Here is an 11286-nt window from a genome sequence, read left to right on the forward strand (position 1 = left end):
AAAAAGAGAGGGAAGTTAAAAACTACAGCTAAATCTCACAGCTGGATGAGGCTCATCCAGCTGTAAGATGTTGATGTCGGTTAACCTTTTTAGGTCAATATTTAGATACAGAGAAGCCGACTATCTGACCACTGTGAATGACAGGAAACTGTGTGTAATCTGTTAGTTACTTAAACACAAACTTGGAGAGATTTTTTTATGAACTGCTGTGACTCTGGGATACAGATATATACCATGATTGTCAGTTACTATACACAGTTATGCAGATCATGATTCATATGCACGAGAAAAGATTCTAAACATGTTCTATTATTGAAACAAAATAAAAGATTCAGATGATTATGCAGCCTTGGTGGAGCGATGTGGACTTTGGGGACCTTCTCAGTTTTTTTTTACTTTCACTTTGAATGACTCTGTAATTTGGTCTCAAATTTGGTTAGTCCTAGGAGACAGACCTTTGAAAAGAAAGGCGAATTCCCTCAATTTCTGGCCTGATTTTTTTTTCTTTCTTATCATTTTAGGCTTCCTGCCTTGCTCCATAACTTTCCTTCCTTTAGTTCAGGAGAAGACCGAGGTTTGAGGCAAACTTGAAAGGACTCAGGGACAGCAGATAAGAAATGTCAAGGAAGAATTTGGGACAGTGTGCCTGAAAGAGTACAACAGATAATGTAGAGCGATATATAATCAGAAAAATGTATGTATGTTCCAGCTCAATCATTATGACAAACTGCTACTTACTTTTCATAGAAACAAATGCAAATAGGCAGTGAGGAATGAAAGCTGGATACGCTCCATAGTGCAAATATGTAACCCCTGTAGGTAAAAGAGGTTTAATTACTGTGCAATACATTAAAAGCTTGCCATAGTAATTCAAATGGATCAAAAACTTAAGTACAAACATGTATAATCCTCTCTAACAACTAAGTACAATTGTTCAAAGATTTCTGCACAGCATGCTTGTGGATCAAAGTAGACACTTTTCGTTTAAAGTCAGCAGCAATGAACAAAATGCCGACAGGTTTGTCAGTCTTAATGAAGAGTTCTGTAACTATTGTTTGCTGCACATACCTCTTAATGTTTAATGTCGGTGTGTATACAGCAGAAACAAAATCATATCACAGAATTGTTTAAAATCTGAATGCCTGACTGCTTGTGTTCATGCCTTGTCAGACTGAACAGATGAACCCAAAGGTAGAAATCGAACCAAAAGTACAAAAATTAGTCAGTTTGTACTGAACTGGTACTTTCTTTTAAAGGGTCAGTTCACCCAAATTGCAAAATGTACTGTTCCCCCAGTCTTATATAGATCTCTATCCAGTGGCATAAGTATCACCTATGAAATCAGTGCCATAAGCTGTCTGGGGCCCGTCCATGTCATATAAGCAAGTTTTAACTAAATTTGCAGCATGTACGTTGCATGGTGAGACTTTCCATGGCGACCTAGCAATTGTCTATGAGCAGCTCTGCGTACACGTACATGCACTCAAAAAAATTCCCATGGGGCCAATCACAATTATGTTGCGCTGTTGTATCTATCAGTTGAGTTGTGATTTAAGTATACTGTATAGCAACACATACAAATCATCTCATTATCCTGTTACACACACACAGTCTGGGTGCCTGAAGAGAGAGAAGAGAACGTCATGCAGATTTCTGATGTTTACAAATGATTACAAATTAATGTGTAGACTTCTGAATAAAAAATAAAGTCTGTCAGTCAGTTAGCTTGACTGCAAAGTCTCTGTGGATGGCATCAACAGAAATGTGGCCTTCATCTTTGCTGATGGGTGAGTCGCAACTTCCCTGAAGAAGTTTGGAAAGACTGCGTCTGAACTGATAGCACTTACTTGCAAACATTTTCTAAACTGCATGCTAATGCTCAGTCATTTCTATCCAAGGTCATTGACTGATGTGTTCAAAGCTATTCACATTTGTTCCTGAAATCCATAGTTAATTTTTTGCTGCCCTGCAACAAAGCCTGAAACATTTCACTTTCCATTGTGCCTGCCTTTCTCCTCCATTCAAAAGTCCCATTTACCATTTCAATAGACAGGTAATTTCAGGCCCATAAATATTGTGTGGGGATTTATCTGTAGGAACATTAAAAAAAACAAAAAAAAAACATGTAGCAACATTGAGTTCAATAGTTCTTCTGAAAGTTTACCAGTGTATATACATGCAACCTTAATCTAAGCCCTCAAAGAGTTTTAAGTCTAACCCTGTATACATTTTATAGTGTTTTTATAAACTGTTTTATAGCTGTTTATCCCAAAATACAAACACACATACACATTTTCTGTATCTGCTTGCATGTCCATATGTAGTTTGTTGGAGAACCAGAGAATTATTATGCCAACTGAAACATGGAGGACTGATCATAGGCCTGGTGAAAAGGATTATCTTGTTTGTCGACGGGTTCACAGTTTCAGAACTGTATCAATCACGTTGGAGACTGACCAATGTGAAGACACTGACATGTTTGTGCTCAATTTAAACTGGAGTAGATTATTCTCAGCTTTTACTGAAACTAGAAACTTATCAAAGAGGTATTGATAGAAATGGAATTCATGGCATGTTTATTTTCCCCTGCAGGAAAAAGTTGTTTCCTGCTGCCAGATGAGACTGTTCAGTAGAGCCGCAATAATTAGTTGATTAATCAATTAGTCACTCGACAGAAAATGTAATCTTCTGTTGTTTGCACAAACGCATCAGCTGTCTGTGTGTGTGACAGACTTCCTCCCTCGTGTCCTTGGGAAAGGCTTTTTCTTACAAACCATTTGATAAGAATAACTTGAGCTTTGGGATATTGTGATAGGCTTAAGAGATCAGACAATTAGTCAAGAAAATAATCAGCAGATAAATCATTTGAGATAACTGTTAGCTGTAGCCGTACTGTTCAGCACAGTTTACAATAATCGGGCATCTCATTCCTTTAGTTCAGGGCTATTGCAGACAAGACTTTACAAATGCCAGAATTTCTCTACTGCACACAGTTGTGGGACCCACAGTAAGGACACATTTAGACAGGATCTGGCACTGGGGCAAAGTTATTTTATTTGATTTACTCATACACTAATATGTACTCTCACATTAGCAGCTAGTGTTAAATCAGGTAAATTTGTGGTGTCTATTAGTATGGCTCGTGCAGACTCTGTGAGCAACACAAGGGCCCTTGGCTATTACACCGAGGGACGTGCACATTGTGCAGGAAATGTAAATAGTGTGCAGCATGTAGCCACGTCCTGCTGATATGCTTGTGTTGATAGCTTATTTTATTATGTCTGCATGACATGTACAAAACACACACTATACACACATTCATCCAGTAATCCACATTACTGTACACAAATCAAAGAAATCTGCATGTTTGCAAAAAAATAAATCCTTGTATGATTACATACAGTAGTAGACATATAATCAAAAAACATATAATATTAGTGATTTATATACTGATTAATATGTACAAATACAGATATAGTGTACACAGACATGCAAGAAGTAAATAGACACCTTTACTTGCATGTCTGTGTATATTTGAGATGTCCAAATCAACGAATGAAGAGTTTATGCTGTGAGTTTTACTCCTCTTGATGCTACAAGCTACATATATTGATATGATGGTACAGCAATTACAGTCTGTAGTCTGTTCTGTTCTCAAAGTTGATGTCTATAACAGGATACAAATAACTGTTGTGTTCTGCCGTTGCTTAGCCGTCAGATAATTTCTGCTAGAGAGATAATCAGTGAAATACAATAAAGATCAATATGACAGCACAACAGTTGTTTATGTCCCTGTGGTGGATGTACTAGACAAAGGGTGAATAATAATAATTATGAAACTGTCAGTAGCGGTATCATAACTCGTTTGTTATAAGATACAGTGCTGGAGACTGGAGCCTGGTGGATGATTTCAACATATGTAATTTAAATACTTTGTGAATTCCAAACTGGGTACTACTTTTCCCTGCTGTGAGGACTTTGAAAGGGGAAGGAATGATAAGATTTTATGAAATTGTTGTTGATAGTTTTATTTCAGTCCTGCAAAACTATTTTGTGTAAATTTGTTTTTTATATGTTTATCGAATTAAGAATTTGAGTACTCAAGAGGCCATCTAAAGAGAGGCTCCCAAAGTGATTAACTGAGCTCATGTCACCAATTGCTGATTGTTCTGCTCTCTGAATTAAGCATTTATTTGATGTCTGTTTTTGTGTTGTTTGTAGTGTTTGTTTTGTTAGTTGATTGGGTCCTGTCCATTCAACAAATTAACAAATTATTATTGTATGTAAAAGTCCCTGAAAATGATATTTTCTAGCCATGGTTGTGGGCATGCCAGTCAGTCAGTCCACCACTTTGACCAAGACTCAAATATATATATACAAATATAGGATGGGTTCATAATTTTTTGCTTTTTTTGTCAGTAGTTCCATAATCTTTTTAGCATGCAAACTGATTTGTGCACTTTGGTTCAAACTGAAGTATCTCAACAATTATTGGATAGTTCCAAAAGATCCACCATGAAATTAAAAACTCACATTCATGTTTCCTTTTAAGAAGAACTGTTTATCTTTAGTGATTCACTGACTTTTGCTCTAGCACCATCATCGGGTCAAAATTTCAATTTGTTTAGTATTCCGGTTTGGACCAGATACCTGCAAAACTTTACCATCAGCCTCTGCTGTACTTTTTATTTAGTGCTAATTAGCAAATATTAGCATGCTGACACACTAAACTATGATGGTCAACATACAAAATATTGTACCTGCCTAACATCAGCCTGTCAGCGTCTTCATTGTGAGCATGTAAGCATACAGATGTCAATATTTAGCTCAAAGCACCAATGTGCGTAAGTACTGACAGTAGTGTTAGACTTGTTTATAAGGGTATGCTTATACAAACAACATTGTTAGATGTAGTGTGTATATAACCATACTGGGTTTCCATTTCTTTTTGTTCCATGTCTTTCCCATAGAAACAACATAGTCAGAAAACATTATCTACACAATACAAAATAATTTTGAAAGAAGTATGAAAAACGGCAGCTCTCCACAGCAATTTCAGTTCCCACAGAAGATTTTCAACCGTTTCCTCCCTTTTCAACCATTCACAAAGGCTTCTTTGTTCCCATAATTGTTTATTGTATTGTTTGTTCCCATAAGCTTGTTGTCTTCTCTTTTTTATTGTTACCTTTTACGGTACATTAGATTTAAGACTTAGACTGCACTTTATTGATACCTTTGGGATGACTCCCTCAAGGAAATTGAATACCGCCAACAACTATGACTAACACCACCTACTGCATTTGAAACAAATGTATACCATCTGAAGAATGTGTTTGTGTTTGTGATGTGCATATGCACCTGTGTGCACACTGATAAAATGCATAATACACACAATACAGATATTGCTCTATAGCATTTCTAGTGGTTAACAACTGCAGATAGTCCTGCAGAGTGTCCTCTTTATCAGCTATGTTTGCATCTAATAAAGCCAAAACCAAATTTGTGATCAATGGGGATCCAATAACATTACATAATATAATCAGTCACTTGCCTTTGTTATACTGAACATTCTTTCACCACAGATTTATCTTCAGTGTTTGATGCAACCACTCACACATACTGTGATTTTTTTTTCCTATCATATTGTGTGTTGTGTGTATTTACTTCCTATCTTTGTTGTGTTATCTCATATCCACCCTCATTAGTTTTGTATATTTATATATATTATATTTTTGCCACGACTCATTAGCTGCTTTTTTGATGTTTTGTTTCATTGAAATTACGTTTTGCTTACTTACATCTTTGTCTGCATTTGGGTTCACTTTTTGAACAAACCGTGACATGTACTTCTGCACAGTTTAGAGGTAGTTTAGTGGGGCGGCTGTGGCTTGGAGGTAGAGCGGGTCGTTCACTAATCAGGTGATCAGCAGTTCTTTCCCCTGCATGTCAAAGTGTCCTTGGGCAAGATACTGAACCCCAAATTGCTCCTGAAGGCTGCGCCATCGGTGTGTGAACGTGTATGAATGGTTAGCTTCTCAAACTGATGAGCAATCTGCACCTTGGCAGACTACTGTATGCCATCAGTGATGAATGTGTGTGAATGGGTGAATGAGCTATTTCCTGTAATAGCGCTTTGAGTGGTCGGAAGACTAGAAAGGCGCTATATAAGTACAGTCCATTTACTATTCACTTGTTTTTCTTTGAGTATTTACATTTTTTTACATTTTATACTCCACTCCACTACAATTAGAATAGAGAAAGATTAGAAAGGAATATATATTTTTTTAAAATATAAAATCAACACATTGTCATACATTAACTAACAGTGATTCTGACCTTTTCAAAAAACGCAATATCTCACTGGGCCTGTTTCAGATTTCATGTCGGAGTTATTAGTTCTACCAAAGAGTAATTCCACATCAGAGTTTATCTGAAGAACCGTTTAAAGCTCCCAAAGGGGTAAAATTATTCAAAAATGTACAAAAAAGAAATTAAATGAATACAGATGTGTAGCATAAATTTGTTTTTCATTCCCATTAATCATCTTGCAACGCCTCAGATTTATACTGTGACCCTTTGGATGGGGCCCGACTTTTACTGAACTGTATATTAAGTAGTAGTAAAATAAGTAAGTAATAATTAGGGCCATGTCAATTACACAGTGATAAATCAGTATTAACAATCTATCTTGTGTTGATACCATTGTTCTTCTTAAATGTGTATTTTTTTATGATATAATCAACTAAACCTGCTGTATATTCTCAGTAATCCCACCACTCTAATTTGTCCAGATGGATCTCAGAGGAATGGGAGCATTGTACCAAAACCTGTGGCAGCCTGGGCTTTCAGATCCGGACCGTTCGCTGTGTGCAATTCCTCCATGACAACACCAACCGCTCCGTGCACAGCAAGTACTGCAGCGGGGAGAAGCCAGAGAGCCGGAGGCCCTGTAACAGAGTTCCATGTCCTGCCCAATGGAGGACCGGAGCATGGTCAGAGGTTCAGTATCCAAATTATCTATTTGAAAGAGGCTGAATGACAGATTTTCTGTCAAACTCATCTTTATTTTGGGTGGCGACAATTTAGCAACAGATCCATCAGATTTATTAACGTTAACTTGTGTCCTGTTAACTAATGTCAGCTTACTTGTTACCACCTCATCATTTACTTCATTTATTTATTTTTTCCCTTTCCTCGACCCAAATGAGGTGTTTAAAACCATTGAAAATCCATTAAGTCAGGTGGAGAGCAGATACAAGCTACATGTAACAAGATGCAATTCTAGATGCAAACAGTTAATTAATGCGAGTTGTGTTTTGATTTTTTAAACAATGTAGCTCTTTATGTGCATGTGTATATTTGAGCGTGCAGGATAGTAGTGTGTAAAATAATACTTTTATTTACAGAATTTTGTAGCTGCTGATAGAATCATAAATTGTGCACTTGCAACTGCCATCTGCCCCGTCTCGAGCTCTGTCCTTGTTTTTTGTCTAAGAACTAGGTTAAAGTATATAGCTGTATGTGTGTGGTGGTGTGTAGTGTCTAATGCAAATTTCCTGCAATATTAAATGTCCATCTAAAATTTTCTGTAGTGATCTGTGAGGTTTTGATGATGATGTAGCCTTACAAACAGGATGAAAGCCTGACGTATCAATGAGTAGCATCAGTCAAGCAGGGATTTTTCTGATCCTTACTAGTGTTCATACACAAGTTGCGAAAAGTTCCACTTCCCTTACCAAAAATATACTGTAACAGACTGATGGATAAACAAAATATAAACAGTGCAGTTAACTGTGCATAACTTTAAGGCTTAATGTATTTGGAACAGTTCTCATGAAAAGGGAAATTGCCACTTGACATCTGCTTAAATGGCTGCTTACTCACACGTGCTCTTAACAAAAAATAACAAAACCAAACACTGGTGTTAGTTTAGTGTTAGTCTTGTTAGTGTACTAAAGTAGCCTATCACGTGACATGAATAAGCGGCATTTGAGTCATAAAAATGTTTTAAATGCAGTTGTAAGAAAAAAACTTTTAATTTGAAAGATGACCTTTTAAAATCATAATTATTCTAATTACCTATTAACTCCCCATGCTCTTTGATTTGTTTATACGGGATGTCTCTTGTTCTTCTATGACTCACTCTGTATTGAGTGTTTTGTCAGACTGATTATAATTTGGGGTGCTTTAAATTTGCATTCTACCTCATGCCTCTGGGGGCACAGGGAGCTCTTTTCTCTGCTATTCTACCTTCTGCTTGGCTGTCTCTGTTTCTCACAGCTGTCGGTTTTGTGTCATTTTTTTCTGTTTCAGTCTCTCATGGTCAATATCTGGCACAGTCAGTAGCCTATAATACCTATGTCCAGGCATGACACCTCTTATAAGTGTGCCTCAGTGACTACCAACTCTCGGAAGATGCTAATAATTTTCACACAGCATGTGGCTATCAGTGCTGACATTTGCAATGAGACTTATTCTCATAGAAAGCCATAAGAGGGCCAAATTTAAGCATACTACCTAATTTAAATGCATACCTTTCACCTTTTGTGGGTTGTTCTGTCTTATTTGTGCAGGTGTAGGTGTACCAAAAGCAAACCAAAGCCACATGATGCTTTTTCCTGTGAGAGTGTACAACGTTTTAAGCTTCTTTTTTTCTTTTCTTTTTTATATAATTACCAAAGCTGTAATTGCTGATTCGCAATTACTTTAATTAAAGTTTTCATTTAGAGCATTTTGGCTCGAGCTGTTGTCAATATTATTTGATTTAGAAGTGAACAGATTCCAGACTGTCTGTATCTGAACAAGGCCAGGGTGTTGATATAAAAAAAAAGTAGTTTGCACATGCTGTTGTCTGATCGTGAAAGCAAAAGAGGTCTAACTGTTCTCAACACAGACAAAAACTTTGCTGCCATTGAGAGACTTGATTACTCATTTAGAGTGCAGTGGGGTAAATCTGGAAAGAAAAGTGTTAAGGAGTGAAGGAGTGAAAGAGCCCTGCGTGCTGCCTCACGTCTCTTGGCAAGTGTGAGGTCACGCTTGTTGTTTTTGAAAAGTTATAATAAATGTCAATTGGAGTCCCTCAATTTCAATGTCAGAGAAGTGTGGTGGGAGGAGATCTCAGATTCTGTTTGATGATGCAACAATCACTTTTTTTCAAAGCATACTGACCCTTTACTTCCACCTCTGAGACTCGTTTCTTCCAGTCCTGGGTCTTCAGTTTTTGTAGCTGATAAATATGCAAGCTAATTTGCATATCAGTTGGTGTAGGTCCATCCATTTCTGTCAGGGCACTTTTCATTACTTTCCTGCAAATGTTATTCAGTTTTCAGCATACACATGAAAATAATACATAATTAATGCATTGAGCAAATACAAATCTACAATGCACATCTATTCATCCAAGTCTAAACTATTTGCATTTAGCCAATAGGTGGGACTGAATTAAATGGGCTCAGTTGTCATGAGGATGTGACTTGCTAAAAATTTGCCACATCTCATCTTTCTGCCAAGCCTTGATTTTCCAAAATTAGATTTGCCTCAGCTACCACATGGCCATTAGTATGTGTATTGTGAAGCTGCCTAGTGGAGATATATATAGTTACAATTATATAAATTGATTTAGAATTGTGCAGTGCTTTTTTAGTTTGGAATTAACTCACAAAAATGTATTCTGGTCTTGAAGCCTAATAATCTGTAAGCTGTTTTGTAATTTAGAGAACTTTACCAAAATATTGGAATTCATATTTGGGCTTCTAATCCAATTTGCTCTTTTGTACGAACCTAATAAACTGGTGAAAAAAAAGGTTATAAAAAAATAACGTTGAAATATCCGCTCTTCAGAAAATCATAAAATCAATCTAGACAGGGCAAATCTGCTACAAAGTAAGTTTCCTGTTATCCAGGAGACAAAATGTTTTGGTTATTACTCCCTGCAGATTTCACTGGGCGCCCTCACAGAGAAATCCAGTCTATAAAAGGATAAAGAAAACTTTCCATCCTGATGTTTTTGCCAGGTCAACTGTGTGCGGGTTTCTTGGTGGAGACTAAACTTCAAGTTTGCTTATTATCAGTTATCCTGACATTTGTTGTTGTCTGTGTGACCTACCTCCACTCATTTCAGCTCTGCCTCCTGTTCTTTCGCTGTATGTGTGTGAGCCACTGTTTGTGCTCTTCCACAGTGCTCTGTAACTTGTGGAGAAGGGATGGAGAGGCGTCTTGTTACTTGCCGGATTGGAGATCAATGTAATGGAGAAAAACCTGAAAATGTGAGACCCTGCAGACTGGGACCATGCCACGGTAAGCATTTTGTTTCTTAAGAACTGAAGGAAAACAAATACCTATTCTAGCCAAACACTTCTTTTTAATTCTAAGGTTGGAACATTCAGAATAAAAGTCAAGTCAAAAGTCATCATTTGTTCTGACCTTCCAGGTAGCCATTAGTCTTCATTGTTTTGCTATAGTATTAAAATCAATTGGCAGATCCTTGAAACCTGCTTGAGTTCCCTTTTTTTTTCCGAGTGTTCATGTGCAGATTTTCTGCTCACCTTACAATAATAATATAATAATACAACAGTAATATACAAAAATAATATTGCCATTCTCTGTGATGAGTTACACATTTCAAGCAGATATCAAGAGACAGTTATTGTCATGACCTACAGCAAGTACTGGGGGGGGGAATGCTGCCTGGAAAGAAAAAAAAAATTTTTTTTAAAGATGGCCTTTTTCAAGCTTTATTTTTGATAGAGACAGCTGAAGAGTGACAGGAATAGAAAAGTAAGTAAACACAGCTGTACCTCACCAGAGGATATATTAATGGTTTACTACAGAATTGCCACCCTCGGCCAGCTGATACTGTAGGTACATTCATTCAGATGAGATCAGATGAGCAAAGTTACTATTTAGTTCAAATTAAATTATCTTTCCTAGGATTCATTTTAAGAAGAGCATATTCTATTGATAGTGTCAGTTAAAGTAGCTTATGTAATTCTTAAATGTCGACGTAAGACAGTTGCTTTCAATAAAACTTAAATGCCAGGTTGATATTTCGAGCCAAGATAGGAGGATAAACTAGGATGAAGAAATAAAGCATCTTTTCTTCTGTGCACACGCTTTATATCTAATATTGATCTACAGTATAGGTGGCTGCTGTAGAATATAACTTGAAAGTTCTCGCTCTCTTCAAGAGCTTAAAATCAATATGACATTCTGAATATGCAAAGTTAGATGTATGTATGTAATATATATATATATATACATACCTAGTGTGGATATTTATTGATTTCA

General features: G+C 36.7%; 1 protein-coding gene across 1 annotated transcript in view; it reads left to right on the forward strand.

The window, feature by feature from the left end:
* The window catches only part of adamts3 (ADAM metallopeptidase with thrombospondin type 1 motif, 3), a 119680-nt gene that overhangs the window by 104036 nt on the left and 4358 nt on the right, over positions 1-11286 (forward strand). The window contains exons 20-21 of the mRNA XM_010736566.3: positions 6792-6999; positions 10179-10296. Coding sequence (XP_010734868.1) covers positions 6792-6999; positions 10179-10296 — 326 coding nt within the window. The remainder of the gene's footprint in view (positions 1-6791; positions 7000-10178; positions 10297-11286) is intronic.

This window comes from Larimichthys crocea, chromosome III (assembly GCF_000972845.2).
Source record: "Larimichthys crocea isolate SSNF chromosome III, L_crocea_2.0, whole genome shotgun sequence".
Taxonomy (NCBI): domain Eukaryota; kingdom Metazoa; phylum Chordata; class Actinopteri; family Sciaenidae; genus Larimichthys; species Larimichthys crocea.